The 21682-nt window shown below is 40.5% G+C and overlaps 1 protein-coding gene across 1 annotated transcript in view; it reads right to left on the bottom strand.

Annotated features, from left to right (window-relative positions):
- The window catches only part of LOC126293177 (ubiquitin carboxyl-terminal hydrolase 1), a 98633-nt gene that overhangs the window by 36475 nt on the left and 40476 nt on the right, over positions 1-21682 (bottom strand). The window contains exons 6-7 of the mRNA XM_049986275.1: positions 18578-18865; positions 3150-3333 (exon numbers count right to left, since the gene is read on the bottom strand). Of these exons, the coding sequence (XP_049842232.1) occupies positions 3150-3333; positions 18578-18865 (472 nt within the window). The remainder of the gene's footprint in view (positions 1-3149; positions 3334-18577; positions 18866-21682) is intronic.

The following is a 21682-nucleotide window of genomic DNA, read 5'->3' as shown; positions in this document are numbered from 1 at the left end:
ACATAGACTTTGATACATAGGGCCGAACCCTGAGTCAAAGGAAACTTGCCACTGAGTGTTCAGGTAGCATCAGAGAATTGAAGGTCACAAGGAAAGTGGCAGTCTCCTCAATTTCTCCATTATTCCTAGGTGTCCTTTGCTCCACATCCACCATCCCCTGTGATGCCCATCCTTTTTTGAGTTAGGCAATGTCAATGTCTATGTTATGGCAGGTGACCACACTCTCACTGGAGTTAAAGGAGTTATGCAACACAACAACGTATTAATCACAATTTTTGTGAACTACTAAATAGTTCCACTGCTTTGTCCAGTTTAACAGCAACGAACCATTTCACAATTGCTTGATAGATTTGAGGGAACCGGAAAGCACTTCCAAACTTTTATTGGTATAGAAGGGGACACTTTTCCAAACATCACTTCCTTCCTCTCGATCCTACAAAAACATTGCGGTTGGTAACTCCTCGAGCCCTGTTACTAACAACAAGTTTGTTATCAGGAAAACTAGCCTCCCTGTTTTTTTTTTTTGGTTTTTTTTTTTTTTTGTGAATGGGTAGGAGTACTAACAGGCAGTACAACCATCATGCAGGAAGGAGGAGGAGGCCATTTCAAGGGTTCCATCTCAGTCCCACATGCAGCTAAGCAAATAAGGGTCTACTCAGACAGAGCCCTGCATGTCTAAGTAAGCCTTATACAACTGAGGTGCAGCAGGTTCCCCAGAAATTACCAGCTGACTGTTCCACCTGGATGGCCATGCATCTCACCACGGCACTGCACACCTTGAGACTGACGAGCTTCTTATAGAGGTTTTTACCATCCCCACCATCTGGGGAGTCAGTGTGAAATCCTCATTCCCTGTGACACAAATGTTCCACCACCACACTGCATCTCAAAGTGGTCACTGAAGCATGTCCAGAGCTTACCATGACAGAGGACTGGCGGCACTTGCCAGTTCCCACATCAGAAATCCTAGGGTTGCCAAGCCCATACCCAGCAAACAAATGCTGAGCCCTGAGGCGTAAGAAAAAAAATAAAAAAATAATCTATTAGACAACCTGGACGATTGAAACTGTGCTGGACTGTGACTTTAAACCGGAACCCTTGCTTTTTATGGGCAAGTGCTCTACCAACTAAGCTAACCAAGTTTCATATCGGTACACACTCCACTGCAGAGCGAAAATTTCATTCTGGTCTATTTCCACATTGACTGTGCAATGGTGCCAAGAATGTAATTTTTTGTTAGAAGACTTACGTCTTTTTACTCTTACTCTTCAAACATATAAAATACGAACCCTCATTGCACTACAATCAAAGTAATGTGGATGGTGGTTTAAACAGAAGCAGGGATTATAAGAAAGAAAAAAATTGAGCAAAATGAGAGAATGAATGCAATCATGTGGCCAAAAATGTAAGATGATAAAATGGAAGAAATTAAGTCAAAATTAATATGTCACAATACCCAAAATCAGATGAACAAGGATTCCAAGTGGAAAAAGACTTATAGGAAGAGAAATGAGAGCAAATGATGTATTTCATAGGATGATAGTACAATGTAACAAAGAACTAGAAAATTATTACATTTAAGCCAGACAATTTAATAACAATAATGATCAAAGTCATTTTGATAAAGATTTAAAAATAAATTTCAGAGTACCTTACAAAATTCAAACCGACAACTTTCTGCACGAGTTCAGTACCTTAACCATTGCATTATGCAACCAGTCTGCAGTTTGTTACCATTTTTAAAGTTATAGAGCACCAAGTGAAATTCGGACTTTTTTGCAATTACTCGCAAACGAGGGCCTACTGGGGTGAATGGCTGTAGGGTGTGATTCCTTGGACCTTAACCTACAACAGCATACAGTGAGGTAACATGTCGTTCATAGTGTAAGATGCTCCAGGTCCTTGAAATCCATTGGCTAACAGAAGATGTTTATGGGTTAAGGTAGGCAGGAAGTAGGGAAGCACCCACTTTAGGGATGTTTTCTGATGGTTTGTGCAGATCCGAATTGCACCAATCCTGTCCTATCGGCAATGAAGATCACAGACTGGCACTTCTACCTGCCTGATGGAGTCGTTCGCTCTGTGAGATCGCGAAGGAAAAGTGTGGAGCAATGTTACCTCTGACAGCAAAGGAATCATCACTGCACTTAGGTTTGGATTCTAATGTACTGTTTTACATTATACAAAACATATTGAGATCAATTTCTCCGAGTTTGTTATTCTACTGGAACAAGAAGGTCTTTTTCAGCATCTTCGACGCAACAGATCGAAGTTCACAGGGGAGATGCTGTGTCACAATTCAAGGGTACTGAATAGCAGGACCCTTTCACCACTGCTATTGCACAGCAAAAATGAGGAGAAACCTAAGAGACACACAAAACCTACCAAGATACGGAAGTTACAAATCGACTAATTGACTGTTTCGACAGCCTATTCTTTACAACCCATTGGGGAAATAAAGACCAAGGAAACATTCCAACAGATTGAAACTTCCTGGCAGATTAAAACTGTGTAGCCGGACTGAGACTAGAACTCTCGACCTTTACCTTTCGCGGGCAAGTGCTCTACCAACTGAGCTACCCAAGCACAACTCATGCCCCATCCTCACAGCTTTACTTCTGCGAGTACCTCATCTCCTGTCTTCCAAACTTTACAGAAGCTCTCCTGCGAACCTTGCAGAACTAGGGACAGGGAGTTTCACATCAGCGCACACTCCGCTGCAGAGTGAAAATCTCATTCTGGAAACATACCCAGCCTATTGCCAAGCCATGTCTCCGCAATATCCTTTCTTTCAGGAGCGTTAGTTCTGCAAGGTTCGCAGGAGAGCTTCCGTAAAGTTTGGAAGGTAGGAGACGAGGTACTGGCAGAAGTAAAGCTGTCGGGATGGGGTGTGAGTCGGGCTTGGGTAGCTCAGTTGGTAGAGCACTTGAACGCGAAAGGCAAATGTCCCGAGTTCGAGTTCCAGTCCAGTACACAGTTTTAATCTGCCATGAAGTTTCATACCAGCGCACACTCCGCTGCAGAGTGAAAATCTCCTTCTGATTCCAAAAGATTGTTTCAAAGAGTCAATACCAACACTGGGGACCTCTCTTTGTCAGTGAAGGATATTACATCTGGTACATTTGCTACCTCCATACAGGAGCACTCACCCGAAGGTGGAGGAGAACCTCTTGAGTTGGAGCACAAGCAGCCGGGGCAGCCGCTCGTAGCGCACCTGCCGTCTCGCCTCGTTGTAGCGCAGGCACTGCTCGCACCAGTACTTGTTCAGGTCGCGCAGATGCTCGCTCGTGACCACCGCCGACTGGTACACGCCTGCCGTTCCGGGACAGCTCTCTGGAAATGACGGCCGGGTAAATCGAAGTACACACTTCGCAATTTGTTATCAGATCACATTAAGTTAACTACATGTAGAGAGGTGGAAAGTTCGGAGAGTGGCAGTGACTTACACTGAGGTGAACAAAGCCATAATTTATCTACTGATATCATTTCAGACCTCCTTTTGCCTTATGTTGAACAGACAAGTCGTCTGAAGTCCCTACACACACTGTCTCTACGGCCACCCGTAACTGCGAAAATGTTGCCGGTGCAGGATTTTTGTACACAAACTGACCCCTCGATTATGTGACACAAATGTTTGACAGGATTCATGTTAGGCAATCTGGGTGGCCAAATAATTCACTCCTCAGACCAATCACAAACAACTTGACGCATTGTCATACATAAAATTCTATGTCATTTGGGGACATGAAGTCTATGATAGCTGCAAGTGGTCTCCAAGAAGCCGAACATAATCATTTCTTCTTCGTACATCCATATTAAAATTGGATGAAGGTGGCAAACAGCTGGTATAATTTTCATTAAAATGACAACTCCTCCAACTGTTCTTATTCTAGTCTATGATTGGTTCAGTTGGACCAGAGGGAGGACCTACTCAATTCCATATGAACACAGCCAACCCCATTATGGAACACCACCAGCTCGCACAGTGCCTCGTTGACAACTTGGGTCCATTGCTTTGTGGGATCTGTGCCACATTCGAACCCTATCTTCAGCTCTTACAGGGTGTATACGTGGACAAGAAAAAGAAATTCCCGGATTTTTCCCGGATTTCCAGTTGAAAATACACTTTCTCCGAGGTGTAAATACACATTTTCCATGTTAAATGCTAGTATACTTTTCCTCGGAATTGTAAAACTTATCAATCGTTAGAATGTTTACGATTTTCTACAGAGACGTAGAATTTTCCGGCACTTTAGGAAACAAAACCCAGGGGGAAAGAAAACACGTTTTGGAAAGATCTTTGATGTGCAGCAACATGTAGGCTGCATTTCTTCGTTTTACGGAGGTATAAATTCGAATTCCACCAAACACTGCATGTTACTTTCTGAAGCAATGAAATAGAGATTGTGACGCGCTTTTATAAGCCAGTCATAGCTCATGTCATGTGACCTCGGCAGCTGGTGACAGCACAGGACACTTAGGGTAGTCAATCAATAGCAAGATCATTCTTAAGTAGCACTGACACACAAAAAGAAAAGTTAATGGTTTAAATTAATATACATAGTTTTGCCAGAAGAAAAACAAAGCTTTCACAAATAATATTGGTCTCTAAGATTAATAAGCTACAAGAGAAGCTAGGCTTCCACATATAATACTAATCATTTTGCTTGTGTTACACTTTATGATACATCACACAAATGTGCCAGTAAGATTTTTAATAACGATGTAAAGGTCTGATCTTCTGGGCTAGAAATTCTTCTACATGGTCATCCTCAAAGAGTTGATTTTTGGATGAGACTAAAACACTCTGTGATTTAATAAATTCATCGTACATTCTCGCACATAGTTCATCTTGCGTAAAACGAAATTTACTTCAAAAGTAACACTTTTCAAACCACCATTCGTAATATTTTTCTGTGACCTGCTAGAAATTGGTTCGTTTTAGCAGTTGCCAGAGAGCGCCAGATAACAGGCGTCACTGCGCCTGCGCAGATACGGTGACGCAGGAAGCCCGCATGTTCGTACGTGTAAAACATTAAAAGATCTTGCATTATGTCGTAAAAGAAACAAGACATCAAAGGACACTTCAAGAGCATCGGAATTTCATGAACTATACTAAAATGCATAATTTGGCTTAAAGTGCACAATCGTATATCCAGATTCGGATGTAAATTTTCTTGAGTACCAGTACTGTATTATCTCGTGTTTGGTTCTTTTTTATGGCATAATGCCATACGAGTCAGAAGATGGAAAACGAGCACTTGAAATGAAGCGAACAGTTGAAACTGGCCAACAGTGTGAAATTAAACACTTCGTTTCAAATAAATTGACTGCCTGAGAGCAAAATATTAATAAAAGTCATATCTCTTTAGCAAACCGACAAAAATAACTTCATTGTTCTGCAATGTGATTAATGCTTGACTGTCAGAAAGGTGAAACTAGTAACGTATTTTAGCCTTCCGTAACTATGCGAACGTATTTTAATTCATCTAGTAGCTCTCGGCCACAGAAATCCGATTTTTGTTTCCATTTAATGCGAGAGCAATAAACGAAGAGGGAACAGCAAAATTACTAAATGTAAACACAGGTCACGTGGAGACTACCCACCTCCCCACAACAACTCAAGACTGCTCTATGCATCAGCCCTGGATCTACATTGTGTCCGAACCGGAGCAATTAGATAGTGGCGCCCAGCCACACATCTGTAGCCAGAAGCGGGAGAACGTACTACTCGCAGGCGACTCAACTGCGCATGCGCAAGAGCCCGCCTGCAACTGCTCAAATGAATCAAATGTAAACAGCTGTCATGTCACGCTCATAAGAGGCAATTTGTTGTTAGGAAGCACTGCATATTCTTCCTAAAGCCTTTGACACACTTTGGTTGGCAGACGCTTGTATGAGCACTGTGTTTTGTTGTTGTGTATGGCGCATTTCCTTTGCAACTTAAGTTTTATCTTATTTTTTTTCTCTCGTTCATATTTTTTTGCTGCAGCATTACTCTGCAGAAGCGGGATACAGTAATATCCTTCGTTGGAGTATTGGTTCTTACCAGTCAAAATAACAAAAATTTAATTGGTGACTAAAACAAGGAAAAGTTCCAGGAATTCTAAAAAATTCCTGGGTTTTTCGCGGTTTTCCCCCGGACGAAAAAATTCCCGGGTTTTTCCCAGATCTCCTGGATCGTATACACCCTGTCTTATTAACTGAAATCTAGACTCGTCTGACTGGGCCACTGTTTTCCAGTCATCTACGGTTCAATCAGCATGGTTGTTACCAAAGGCACTCGTCAGCCGTCTGTTGCCATAGCCCAGAAAAGCTAAATTTCACCGCACATTCTTAACGGGTCATGTGACCCAAATTGATTCCTGCAGTTATTTCATGTAGTGTTGCTTGTCTGTTATGACAGACAAACTCTACATAACCTTCTCTCAGTTGTTAAGTGGAAGCCACTGTGTTAATCCATGGTGAGAGAGAATGCCTGAAATCTGGTATTCTTGGTGCTCATTTGACACTGTGCATCTCTGAATACCGAATTCTCTAATCATTTCCAAAATGGAACGTCCCATTCGTATGATTTCAACTACCATTCCATGTTCAGAATCTTAATTCCCATTGTGCAGCCACAATCTTGTCTGAAACTTTTTCTCGTGACTCGCCCGAGGACAAATGACAGCTCCAGCAATGCACTGCCCTTTTGTACCTAGTGTATGTGATATTACAGGCATGTGTGGATGGGCATATTTGCATCCCATGACGATTACCTCACTGCATGTATGCTGGAAATTTGTTTGCGAGTCAGTCCCAGTAAGATATCTTCGAGTCTGTGTCTTATGTCAAAAAGACAAACACAGATCACACCGCCACACCATAATTACACTTCACCACTAAAGACTACCTGCTTGTGGTTGTATAACCGAGTTGAACAATAAGCAGGTTCAAAGGGATGTAAAGGGTGATCAAAAAGTCAGTATAAATTTGAAAACTTAATAAACCACAAAATAATGTAGATTGAGAGGTAAAAATTGACAAACATGCTTGTAATGACATGGGGTTTTATTAGGGGGGGGGGGGGGGGGGGAGAATAAAATAAAATAAAATATTCACAAAATGTCTGACAGATGGCGCTGGACAGCAAAACGTCAGTGACTGCGCATGAGAATCATGTATAAAAGGAGCTGTAATGAGAGAGAGAATCAGATTCGCCAGCAGTCGCAGCATGTTGACATTACCTGAAAAGGCACTTTTAGTGAAGCTGTATTATCAGAATGGGGACTGTGCTAGTTCAGCGTTACAATCCTATTGCCCTAGGAAGGATATTCGAACGGGTAAAGGTCTGTTGACGAACGCAGCTGTGGTGAGAATGATTTCGAAGTTCGAAGCCACAGGTTGTTTACACGATAGACCCCATAGTGGCCGACCGAACACAAGGCGTAATGCTGCTGAGACAGTTCAGGAAGAAATGGATACTGTAGCAGGTCCGCCTATGCATAGGGGAGTCAACGCTTGAGCAGTCGCACGTTGCACCGGCATTCCATACACTACTGTTGGGTTGGCACTTGGGCGTACTCTCTGATGCTATCCGTACAAACTCCATCAGCATCATGAACTGTTGCCTGGCAATTTAGTGAAGCGCAAGGCATTTGTGGTGTGGGCGTTTCAAAAGACGGCAGAAAATGACGATTGGTTGAGTAACGTGTTGTGGACCGACGAAGCTCATTTCACGCTCCAAGAGTCTGTCAATGCCCACAACTGCAGAATTTGGGCTACTGAAAATCCTAGAACTGTCATGAAAACACCATTGCACGATGGGAAAGTCACGGTATGGGTTGGATTTACCATATCTACCATTACTGTGCCTTTATTCTTCGAGGAAATGCGTGATTCTGGTTTTGTAACTGCTACCGTCATGGGTGAGAGGTACGCCGACATGTTACAGAATCACACCATCCCCAGCCTGGCTGATAAACACCTGCTGGAACGTACGATGTTTACGCAGGATGGCGCCCCAGCCCATATAGCTATACGTGTGAAAGATCTCTTGCGCACGTCGTTTGTTGATGATCGTGTGCTCAGCCGCCACTTTCGTCATGCTTGGCCTCCCAGGTCCCCAGACCTCAGTCCTTGCAATAATTGGCTTTGAGGTTACCTGAAGTCGCAAGTGTATCGTGATCGACCGACATATCTATGGATGCTGAAAGACCACATCCGACGCCAATGCCTCATCATAACTCCGGACATGCTTCACAGTGCTGTTCACATTATTCCTCGACTACAGCTATTGTTGAGGAATGATGGTGGACATATTGAGCATTTCCTGTAAAGATCATCATCTTTGCTTTGTCTTATTGTCTTACTTTATTATGCTAATTATTGCTATTCTGATCAGATGAAGTGTCATCTGTCGGACATTTTTTGAACTTGTGTACTTTTTTGGTTCTAATAAAACCCCATGTCATTCCAAGCATATGTGTCAATTTGTACCTCTCTATCTACATGATTCCGTGATTTATTCAGTTTTCAAATTTATACTGACTTTTTGATCACCAGGTATGCTGCAGTAGTTTCGCAGAGATGAAGGTTGTGAACTCATTGTAATCTAACAAAATGGTAAGAGGAACCTTCACACATGATCAAACATGCGTAATCTTTTTCAGCTTTGGCTCTTCAAACCTTTGTTTCTAAGTCGTATCTGTCTACCCATGTTTATTCATTTGTTACAACCTTCTTTAGAAGTTCTGGATAACTGTAGACTTTATTCAGCAATTCCAAAATGATGATGTTTGTGGTCTAAATTCAATAATATATGTTTCATGCCCAAAAGTTCTGAAAAACTGCTTGGCATGAGAAAAAGAATATGCAGACATCAACAGCAACCTATCTGATGGTGGTTTGCCAATTTTCCAGAACTATATTCTTCAATTCTCCCAAACTATCATCAGTAATTTATGTGTTATCGTGTCCAGGGTGGTCAATGTCTTCAACATCTTGAATCCTCTTTGAAATGTTTATACCACTCGTAAACTCTTGTCCTGCTCCTGGTATATTTGCCAAAAGCCACTGTCAACATTTGGGAGCAAGCTGTGCTGCACTTCATTCTGTTTTCCAAGCTAAATTTAATGCAGATTCTTTGATCCATTTCTCTCAAAAGCAAAAATTCACTGAGCACTCTAAAACATGAATAACCTTCTGACTGTCAACAATGAAATAAATATTCAAAACAGCTGAAAATGCAACATCAAGAATGTGTTTATCAACAAAACAAAAAATCTTGAAAATCTGATGTATAAACCGTGTGAAATTAAAAAATCCTTTTACTTTTTGATCACACCTCGGTCTCTTTTGAAGCACACACACTTTGGCAGAACTTTATGAAATATCTGGAAAATCACTGGCAAATGCTGCAAAATACTCATTTGCTGTAACTACCACTTCCTCATTTGGTGAGAATTTCTTCCCAGTGAGCCAAAGTCTGGAAGGTGTCACATGTGGTTAAGAGAGGTCAGTAGGATGCAGGAGGAACCAATTCATGGACTTACATCACTGTAATCACTGATGTGTGGGGCGGTACATTAGCCTCACAAAAGAGCTTGTTAGCTTCGGTTTGCTTTCAGTCAATGCAACTTTCAAGCGATCCAACATTGAAGCATAATTGAGTCCCAGTACGGATCTGCCTTTTTCCAAGAAGTCTACAATAATTATTCGGTGGGAATCCCAAAACAGGGGCCATCACCTTGGCTGACAAAATGGTCTTTGGCTTCTTTGGTTCACTTTCGCCAGCCTTCCTCCATTGTTTTAACTACCGTTTTACCATGGTGTGTACAATGGATCCGAGTTTCATCAGCAGTTAAAAATCGAAAAGTCTTGCAGACTGACTAGATATCACCATAAACTTAGTTGGAATGTGCCAGATGCGCTTTTTGTTGACTGACACCCACCTCCCACACAGCTTCTTCATAGCCAATTCTCCATACGTAGCATTACGCACTTACTCTTTTGAGATGCCAACAGTCTCTCAATAAACTCACAGATCTTTATTCAGCACTCTTGCATTACCATGTCATGAATTTTGTCAATTGTTTCTTTTGTGGTGACTCAACTGGATGGATGGAGCGCACTTTGTCTTCAGTGGCTGTCCGACCACATTTAAATTAATTAATCCCAAAGTAAATTGTCTTTTACGGTGGTGCAGAATCCATGTGTACATCAAATTCTGTTTTGGTTTGTAGGGCAGTCCAACTGTTCAAATTAAAATGTTTAATACCAGCACAAAACTGTTGTCTCCATTTTCAATTGCAGTTGACAAACTGACCAATTCAGATGGCCATCAAAAATTAACTGTATGCTGCAAACTGTCTAAATTCTTTATGTGATCCTTCGAATAATGAAGCTTGCCAACCATGAAGGGACAATAAGAATGTTCTGTACTTTCATGGCATGTTGGGTTAGCATGCAGGAGGTCGAGGGTTTGCTCCTTGGTTTAGATATATGTTTTTTATTTAGTTAATTTAGTCCAGGTGGTACGGTATCTGGCATCTTTATCGTTAACAGCGATTGGAGCAGGTCCTCTGGAAAACATTTGCACTTACACATTACAATTTTAGAAATGGAAGGAAGATTGGTCAGCTTTGAAAGAAGCCCTTTCCACACCGTGGGCGTGAATTTATTCACACCACTTCATCTAGTAGATGCGAGACCTGTTTTTATTGTACCCTCCCCCAATGGTACCATAGATTAGTACCAACTATTATTCTTGCCTCGTTCAGGTCCACTGCATTTCGTTAGTGCCCTATGTTACCAATAGGACTTGGAACATGCTTTATGAATCATGTCCAAACTCTTACTATTTGTATGTGTTATCACTATGGTCCCACTAATTATGCCTTTCAACGCTGAGTCTGGTAACCGCATGCTGTTTAGTACGTATCTCAATTTATTATTATTATTATTTCTTTCTTATCTCAGACGTTATGTCTGGTCAGAAGTAGAAAGTGACGCGGACCTTGATGAAGCATGACTTCCTTTTAACTGTACAGTATATGTTATATTGCATTTAGGAACTTTCGGGTAATTGAACATGTATCAATAATTACGGATTTCTGTAGTTGTATATATAAGTTTGGATGTAGCTGTACTGCATTGATGTACTGGTGGATATTGTGTGGTATGACTCCTGTAGTTGATAGTATAATTAGTATAATTGGCATAATGTCAACTTTATCCTGATGCCACATATCCTTGACTTCCTCAGCCAGTTGGATGTATTTTTCAATTTTTTCTCCTGTTTTCTTTTGTATATTTGTTGTACTGGGTATGGATATTTCGATTATTTGTGTTAATTTCTTTTTTTTATTGGTGAGTATGATGTCAGGTTTGTTATGTGGTGGTGTTTTATCTGTTATAATGGTTCTGTTCCAGTATAATTTGTATTCATCATTCTCCAGTACATTTTGTGGTGCATACTTGTACGTGGAAACGTGTTGTTTTATTAGTTTATGTTCTATGGCAAATTGTTGATTTATTATTTTTGCTACATTGTCACGTCTCCTGGGGCATTCTGTATTTGCTAGCATTGTACATCCGCTTGTGATGTGGTCTACTGTTTCTATTTGTTGTTTGCAAAGTCTGCATTTATCTGTTGTGGTATTGGGATCCTTAATAATATGCTTGCTGTAATATCTGGTGTTTATTGTTTGATCCTGTATTGCAATCATGAATCCTTCCGTCGCACTGTATATATTGCCTTTTCTTAGCCATGTGTTGGATGCGTCTTGATCGATGTGTGGCTGTGTTAGATGATACGGGTGCTTGCCATGTAGTGTTTTCTTTTTCCAATTTACTTTCTTCGTATCTGTTGATGTTATGTGATCGAAAGGGTTGTAGAAGTGGTTATGAAATTGCAGTGGTGTAGCTGATGTATTTATATGAGTGATAGCTTCGTGTATTTTGCTAGTTTCTGCTCGTTGTAGAAAGAATTTTCTTTAATTGTCTACCTGTCCATAATGTAGTTTTTTATGTCGATAAATCCCCTTCCGCCTTCCTTTCTGCTTAATGTGAATCTTTCTGTTGCTGAATGTAAGCGATGTATTCTATATTTGTGGCATTGTGATCGTGTAAGTGTATTGAATGCTTCTAGGTCTGTGTTACTCCATTTCACTACTCCAAATGAGTAGGTCAATATTGGTATAGCATAAGTATTTATAGCTTTTGTTTTGTTTCTTGCTGTCAATTCTGTTTTCAGTATTTTTGTTAGTCTTTGTCTATATTTTTCTTTTAGTTCTTCTTTAATATTTGTATTATCTATTCCTATTTTTTGTCTGTATCCTAGATATTTATAGGCATCTTTTTTTTCCATCACTTTTATGCAGTTGCTGTGGTTATCCAATATGTAATCTTGTTTAGTGTGTTTTCCCTTGACTATGCTATTTTTCTTACATTTGTCTGTTCCAAAAGCCATATTTATATCATTGCTGAATACTTCTGTTATCTTTAGTAATTGGTTGAGTTGTTGATTTGTTGCTGCCAGTAGTTTTAGATCATCCATGTATAGCAAATGTGTGATTTTGTGTGGGTATGTTCCAGTAATATTGTATCCATAATTTGTATTATTTAGCATGTTGGATAGTGGGTTCAGAGCAAGGCAGAACCAGAAACTACTTAATGAGTCTCCTTGGTATATTCCACGCTTAATCTGTATTGGCTGTGATGTGATATTATTTGAATTTGTTTGGATATTAAGTGTGGTTTTCCAATTTTTCATTACTATGTTTAGGAACTGTATCAATTTAGGATCTACTTTGTATATTTCCAATATTTGTAGTAACCATGAGTGGGGTACACTATCAAAAGCTTCTCGGTAATCAATGTATGCATAGTGTAGTGACCTTTGTTTAGTTTTATCTTAATATGTTACCTCTGCATGTATTATCAGTTGCTCTTTACATCCTCGTGCTCCTTTGCAACAGCCTTTTTGTTCTTGATTTATAATTTTGTTCTGTGTTGTATGTGTCATTAATTTCTGTGTAATGACTGAAGTTAATATTTTGTATATTGTTGGTAGGCATGTAATGGGGCGGTATTTAGCTGGGTTTGCTGTGTCTGCTTGATCTTTAGGTTTCATATAAGTTATTCCATATGCAAGTGTATCAGGGAATGTGTATGGGTCTGCAATGTAACTGTTAAATAATTTAGTTAGATGTGAATGTGTTGAGGTGAACTTCTTTGGCCAGAAATTTGCTATTTTATCTTTTCCAGGGGTTTCCCAATTGTGAGTAGAATTAATTGCTTTGGTGACTTCATGTTGCAAAATTATCACTTCAGGCATCTGTGGTATCATCTTGTATGTGTGTTTCTGCTTCTATCCACCGTGCATGCCTGTTATGTTGTACCGGGTTTGACCATATGTTGCTCCAGAAGTGTTCCGTGTCTGTTATGTTTGGTGGATTGTCTATGTTAATGTGTGTGTTATCTATTGTCTAGTAAAATTTCTTTTGGTTTGTGTTCAATGTTTGATTTTGTTTCCTTCTATTTTCCCTTTTATTGTATCTTCTAAGTCATTTATCCAATGCTTGTAATTTCTGCTTCTTTTCATCTAATTGCTCTATCGCTTCTTGTTGTGAGATTTTACCTAACCTTTTTCGTTTTTTGTCTGATATTTCTTTTCTTATAAATTGTGTTACCTGTCCAATGTCTTTTCTCAGTTTTTCTATTTTGATCTGTAGCCTGTGTTTCCATGCTGGTTTTGTGGATTTCTTCTGTGTATTGGTTGGTTCTGATCTCTGCCTAGTGTGTATATTTAGTGTAGTGAGTGCTCCTATATAAACCAGTAGTTATAACTCTTCCATAGTTGTGTTTTCATTTATTTTGTTGTGTATGATTGTGTTGATAGTTTTTATTGTTGTTTCGACTTGTGGGTTATTTGGCGGTCTATGCAAGAATGGTCTAATGTCTGTATTTGTGTCTTTGTATTCTTCTTCTTCTTCTTCTTCTTCTATTATTATTATTATTATTATTATTATTATTATTATTATTATTATTATTATTATTATTATTATTATTATTATTATTATTATTATTATTATAATACTGATGGGATTGTGGAAACATCACATCTGTTACCATTAGGGAAAGAGTATAATTCAAAACCAAACATTCCAAAATTAGTAGTGTCAGGATGAATCATGCAGAGCAATATTTGTCAAAGGTGTAATGCGTGTTAGGTGGAACAGTGCGCAGGACTGACAGTGTGTTTATAGTGTATGTGCTGTCCACCAGACAGCTCGTGACAGACTCCAATGTGCATGTATAGACTTATAGAATTTTCTCGTTGTAAACCTCTAAACCAGTGTGACAGATGTATGGCATACACAAACAATGAATATGTGGATATGCTTCTGGCCCTTGGCGCATCTGATAGCTGAGATAAGGTTGCTACTCGTGAATATACTCTTAGATATCCTCATCAAGGCTAACCAGATAAAAATGTGTTTCATCAGCTGGAGCTGCCCCTTCAGGAGTCAGGCTCTCTCCTTCCATCATCGCATGACAGACTCGCCGTACTCCAGATACTGAGGAAGCTATTTTGGAGTCTTACACTAAGAAGCTCAGCGAAGTACACGTAGCGTAGCAAGGCAGCTGCGTTTCTCACAACACACACACACACACCGTCGTTAATGTGGTCCACATGCATGGGCTTCACCCCCTATCATTATGCTTTCACACAATACCTGCATCCTGCAGATGGCCATCAGCAGATACAATTCTGTGAATGGTTCCAACAACAGGAAGCCAACGATGACTTTGTGATCATCATAATATGGTTGGATGAAGCAGCATTCACTTGTGAGTGTGTCATCAATATGCACAATGCCCACCATTGGTGTGAGGTTTACCCGCAAGTCACCTGCGATCATGGATATCAAGTTCGCTTTGGTATCAACGCCTGGGCCGGAATTTTGGGAGACAGGTGTTTGAGCCTTTACATGTTGCCTGACTGGTTACCTGCACGAAGGTATCATGCATTCATATCAAAACTATCTGCCTGATGTGCTGGAAGATGTTCGGCAGAGAATATGGTTCCAACGTGACGGTGCACCTCCACACTCTGGAATGTGCGACAGTGTTTCGGCAGAACATTTCCAGGGAAATGGTTAGGACGTGGAGGTCCAGTTGTATAGCCACCGCGTCCACCTGGCCTAATTCCCCTGGATTCCTTCCTCTGGAGACACCTGCAGGAGCACGTGCACTCTACTCAACCGACGAATGTGGAAGAATTGGTGCCGCATGTTCGTGCTGCTCTAGTTACTGAGGACAAAGGTTTGCTGCAAAGGGCCTAGAGCTCTAAGATCCGGTGGGTTCCGCAATGTTTGGATGTGCAGGGAGGTCACTTTGAGCATCTGTTGTTCTGAGGACAATGTATTCTGTTGTGAAGGTCAAATAATTATTAATATGGACATTATTATTGTCACTGGTTGCTAATGTCCTACACCTGAGTGCTCAAATTACATGTAGTATAAATGACAAGAAGATGTTGTGTTACTGAACTGTGCTATCATCTTTAGCATCTTGACACAGCTACTGTTTTTACAGCTATTCTGTCCTACGACAGGTCATTTGTCTATTTATTATTTGTCTGATCATGTATTTGTTGTGTTAAGCATTGCAAAATGTTGTCAATTTAGGATACAGAATGAAATTAGCAAACAAAAAAATGTAGCCCAACCAAGGATCGAACCCTCAATCTCCTACATGCTAAACCAAAACTTTATCCACTGCACCAACTGTAAAGCACAACTGACAATTGCTGACAAAGATACTTACCGTACATTTGGTTGCAGCGCTGCCAGATTGCCACTCTTTAACATCCTTTTCTGCAAATGTACTCATTGGACGAAATTTTGTGAGAGGCATTTTTTCATCGCTGGTACGTGAGGAGTCATGCTGCGATGCTCCAGTGCGCGAATTTCGCTTCACCCTGTATAATTTTCTTCCAAAAATTGCAAATTTTATAATGAGATAAAAATCTGAAAATCTGAAAAAAAAAATTTCCATTCTAATTCCCCTTAAAGGCACTGTTAACCAACATCAACTCGCCATGTCCAATCTCGAAGGCAGTAAGCTCACAACTGTTATGGCACATACTTAAAACAAACTTGATTTGCACCCTCAAAGTAGCACTACATCTACATCTACGTGATTACTCTGCTATTCACAATAAAGTGTCTGGCAGAGGGTTCAATGAACCTACTTCAAGCTGTTTCTCTACTGTTCCACTCTCGAACGGCACGCGGGAAAAACGAGCACTTAAATTTTTCTGTGCGAGCCCCGATTTCTCTTATTTTGTCATGATGACATTTCTCCCTATGTAGGTGGCTGCCAACAGAATGTTTTCGCAATTGGAGGAGAAAACTTGTGATTGAAATTTCATGAGAAGATCCCGTCGCAACGAAAATCGCTTTTGTTTTAATGATTGGCACTCCAATTCACGTATCATGCCTGTTACACTATCTCCCCTATTTTGTGCTAATACAAAACTAGCTGCTCTTCTTTGTACTTTTTCGATGTCATCCGTCAATCCCACCTGATGCGGATCCCACACCGCACAGCAACACTCCAGAATAGGGAGGACAAGTGCGGCGTAATCAGCTTCTTTAGTGGACCTGTTGCACCTTCTAAGTGTTCTGCCAATGAATCGCAGTCTTTGGTTTGCTCTACCTACAATATTATCTTTGTGATCGTTCCAATTTAGGTTATTTGTAATTATAATCCCTAAGTATTTAGTTGAATTTACAGCCTTCAGATTTGTGTGACTTATCGCGTGATCGAAATTTAGCTGATTTCTTTTAGTACTCATGTGGATAACTTCACACTTTTCCTTATCTACTTGCACCACTCTTATGTGACTAGCTCAAAATTTGAATGGACGTCATATTTCAGATGGAGAAAGATTTCTACCAACTTCCGTTTATTTCACACAACTCCCAGTGCTGCCATTTTTGTTCCGGCTATGTGTAAGTACCTTCATGCTATCCATCACCTCTAACCTATCTACTTTATTAATGGATCTAACATTCCAGACTCCAACCCCTAGGATGCCAGTTTTGTTTTCCCCGATGACATCTTCCTGAGTAGTCCCCACTGCAGACCCGAAGGGGAACATGTTTACCCAGGAGATTACCTTCATCATTAATCCATACAGAAGAGCTGCATGCCACCAGGACAATGATGGCTGTAGTCTCCCCTTGCTTTCAGCCATTCACAGTTACCAGCACAACACGGCCATGTTAGCTAACTTTACAAGGCTGAATCAGTCAAACGTTCAGACTGTTGCTCCAGCGGCTACTGGAGAGGCTGCTGCTCCTCTTCAGGAACCATGTGTTAGTCTGCTCACTCCACATATGGCCCCTGTTGGAGACGGACCTACAGTACAGCTTAGCCGATCAACCTAACCAACCAACCTACCTAAATAAGCAACCAACCAACCTATGTACAAACCTAACGAGATCCGCGACAAGACGCTGAAGACCAAGCAATGCCAACTAGCTAACGCATAAAAAGTATTTTCTGTGGAATGCTTGTATGCTTTGTTCCTAAGTGTTTCCAGATTAACCCTCGAGCAGGGACACAGTTTTCGTAGAACGAGCAGACAAGCAGCGTACTTCGTACACATAGCTGTCTTTATGTTACCAAGGTAAATGTTTACGAACAAAATCAGTTTATTTTATCATTGTTTAATTGAAATAAGATGAAACATAATATACTGAGTTAAATCACTGTTTAATTGCACAATAATAGAAAACTTTCATTGCATCACTGTTGCCACATAAAAGATTTACCCACAATTCTGACCCACTCATAGCATTAAACAGTGCAGATCCATCAGATCCCCTCTAAATGTGCATCAACTGCCTCATTGTGGGATTCTGCTGCTAGCTCAGAATCTGAGGTATTTTCTTGCAGAGAGCAAATTTTTCCTCGCCTAGCTTTTTGTTTACTTTATATTACAGCTGCTCATTGGGACGTATGACAAAAAATTTATCATTCCGTTAGCTGAAGCAATACTGGAGGAATGGGTACAGGCTCATAACTGAAAAATAATGGAACGATGGAAGCCAATGTTATTTGTGTTTCGCGCACTTCAGGCATAGGTGCGCCCATTCTAGTTTTACGGTTGCGGAATGACTTCCAATAATTAAGTCTTTCAGCATTCAAGTCCATGTACACTTTATTTTTATTACCTTTGTGTGAGGACTCAAGGTTTTTTGGGAGGTCGCCCTCCGTTATCTACATCTACATCCATACTCTGCAAGTCACCTGACGGAGTACCTCTATCGGTTCTCCCTTCTATTCCAGCCTCATATCACACACATGCTGGAACTGCATGGCCCCATCACAAACCTTCTATATCACAATTCCCTCTGCCCCCCACTCACACTCTACTAGGAGATTTAGCTGGAAAGTATTTGCAATCAATTAAAGGGCCAGATCTCCAATAAGACCTTAAAGTACACAATGAAAAGTACAAAACTTCAGAACACGGCACACACAGCTACTACTTCGGCCAGTACTGTCAGGTACCCACCATCGTCCGAGTCTTGGTCCGTGGCTATGGGCACGCAGATATCGCAGAACGTCTCCTTGCGTTCAGTAACTGTCTCACATTCTAGGCACGTCGTCCTCAGCACGGTGATCCCCTCGAAGTCGTCTGCGACGAAGTTGTAGCCCGGCGTAGACCTCTGGTGCTGTTGCTGCTGTTTCAGGTCCGAACACTGCGAACTGGCTGCCGTCGATGCTTCGTCACCGGACGCGTCACGTTGCGAGGCAGTGCTCGACGACTCGCAGCCTTCGCCGTCTACGCACTCACTGATGCCTGAAGACACGAGAACATCGTCGCATTAACAACGATGTGACACTCACTAAGTAACTCATAGGTGTTAGTACAGGCCACTATTCTCAATTTTATTTCTCAAGTTCCTAACCTATTTACAAAATTACTTCTCAGTCCATGACATTAACATGTTTCAGAAAGACACCCTCCCTCAGACTGCCAAACTATTAAGTCATTTGAACAGAATATTACTCACTGGCTCTAGAAGTATGAATGATGCCAATATACATACTCTCACTTATGGAGAGATCTATACATATTAAAATTTAATTCTCCACTGTGTTTTTCTATCGGTATATGAACACCAATATCAGAAACCACCCTAGGGATTTTGATTATCATCATTTTGCCATACAAGTAGTCCTGCCATCGATACTCTGAGCTACACAGGCTAAGCTGGAATGGGTTACTATATGAAGACAGTTTTCAAACTAGAGAGCAGGACGATACAAAAAATAGCACACTGTCAATACCTGCACAAAACAATGAGAAACTTTAAGTAAACCTTGCCAACCAGTAGGGGCCTGAAAAAATTGTACTTGAGACATCCAAATTCTATCTCAAAATGAGAATATATATAGCAATAAGCAGTCTGTAAAACTGTTGTATCTGTGTGTCTGTGTCTTTGAACACACTGATCTCAAACTACTGGATCGATTCCTATCAAACTTTGTATACATATCACTCACTGTGTAGAAAGAACTGCTTATCCATCAAAAAAGTGTATGTGGGGTTGGAAAATATGTGTACGCCTCGATGCACAAATATTCACATTTTGTTCCTCCGGTACTTGAGAAAGAGCACTCAATGACTTCCAGCACACGACTTTCAAACCTCCACCAAAATTTTTCTTACTGACAACCCATTCAAAATGCTAAAACGAAAAGTTTATCGCTTACTACATGTTCACTATGCATGCAGTAAAACCGTTGCATCACACATGAGATTTTTATTTATTACTTCTTTACTATTAACTACATGCAACACATTTAGCAGACAGTATATACATAGCTGCTGAATGTAGCCACAAACTTATCATTCTACAACACAGAGAGAGGGAAACAGCAGATGAATGGGGGGAGGGGGATGGACCAACAGAACCTGGATAAATATATAGTAGGGCAACGGAGGGTACTCAGCTAGCACCTAAGAAATGCTACTTCACAGTGAACCGAATTGGGATGAACTATCATATTAGATACTGTTTGAAATAACTTTATTTTGTGCACATAAGTATCAATAAAACAACCAGATACTGCACATCTAGTGAACTCAAGTTTAGAAACAGAATGGAAATAGATGTATATCTGCAAAATAAAGACCACGTCTATGGACAAACAACGATATATTAGTGCTCTCATAAATTATGCACTGGTGCCATATCTAGTGTGGTTAGCAAATTAATCCCCCCCCCCCAATACATACACCACATATGGCTGCAAGGCCTTGCATATTAGAACAAAGAAATACATATGGTTGTCTCACAGCTGAAGTTTGTACTATTCAGACGAATGGTTCAAATGGCTCTGAGCACTACAGGACTAAACATATGAGGTCATCAGTCCCCTGGTACAGTCCCTTAGTACTACTTAAATCTAACTAACCTAAAGACATCACACAAATCCATACCAGAGGCAGGATTCTAACCTGCGACCATAGCAGCAGCGCACTTCCGGACTGAAGCGCCTAGGACCTCTCGGCCACAGTGGCCGGCTACTATTCAGACACTTCGATGTCACAGCTTCGAGTGGGGGCAGAATGGGGAGGGTTATACTGGACTATTATTGCACAGGTAACAGCAGAGGTCGGACCATAACTACCGCATTTACTCAAATCTAAGCCGCACTCAAACCTAAGCCGCACCTGAAAAATGAGACTCGAAATCAAGGAAAAAACATTTGCCATATCTAAGCCGCTCCTAAAATTTCAGACTCGAAATTCAAGGTGAGAGAAAAGTTTTAGACCACCCCTCCAAATGTAAACAAAGTTGGTCCATTGTAACGTGAAAAACAATTGAGGTCGAATGGATGAAGATACAGCTACAGTAGTTTGGTTCGAGTCTTATGCTTGACAGTTAAGCTTTACCAAGTAGCCATTGCTATGTGTCAGGCACTCCGTCCGTATATATACAGGTACCCTTCCTTTTTCGCATGCTTCGTCTGGTTTGAATCGATTGCTGATTTTTCTTTGATAAGTGCTGTTCTCTTCGTTATAGGGGTTTACGTCACTGTAAGCTGAAATGCATTACTGTACTGTGTCATGCATTGTTTGTCGCATTCTGATAATGAGTGTTCCCGACCTGTCGCCACTCGTGGCATGACTTGCTTTTGTGCGTGTTACTGTGGCTTAAAAAAAAAGTGCATTGTCTCATAAGCGAAACAATGGAAAGAGACTGCTATTTGTTGTTACTTACACTGCTGCTTTCTTTGATAATGATCAACAAGAACCAAATAATAGACTGTGTATGATAAAAGATGTTCTGAACGAGAGTTTAATGAAAATTTTTCTCTGTTTGAAAATCTTTGCAGATACCTCTTTAGTACATAACATTCTGCACAGGAATTAGAGTCATCTTATATTTAAAAATCTAGTCAGTTGCCATGCTTCATTTCTGACTGTATCACTAATCAGCATAAGAATAATATGAATATAAACATGACCTGATGTGTATATTCTTCCGCGTTTACTGTTGTCTCACTCTAGTTTTGTAGTTTATTAGACTGACAGGTTTTAAATGAGATAGTAGCAAACACGAAAGAATACATGGCATAATGTTTACATTCTTCTACCTTTTCTTTT

The sequence above is a fragment of the Schistocerca gregaria genome, chromosome 10 (genome assembly GCF_023897955.1).
Source record: "Schistocerca gregaria isolate iqSchGreg1 chromosome 10, iqSchGreg1.2, whole genome shotgun sequence".
Classification (NCBI taxonomy): Eukaryota; Metazoa; Arthropoda; class Insecta; order Orthoptera; family Acrididae; genus Schistocerca; species Schistocerca gregaria.
The sequence above is the reverse complement of the archived record's forward strand: the minus strand, read 5'-3'. Positions and strand labels throughout refer to the sequence as shown.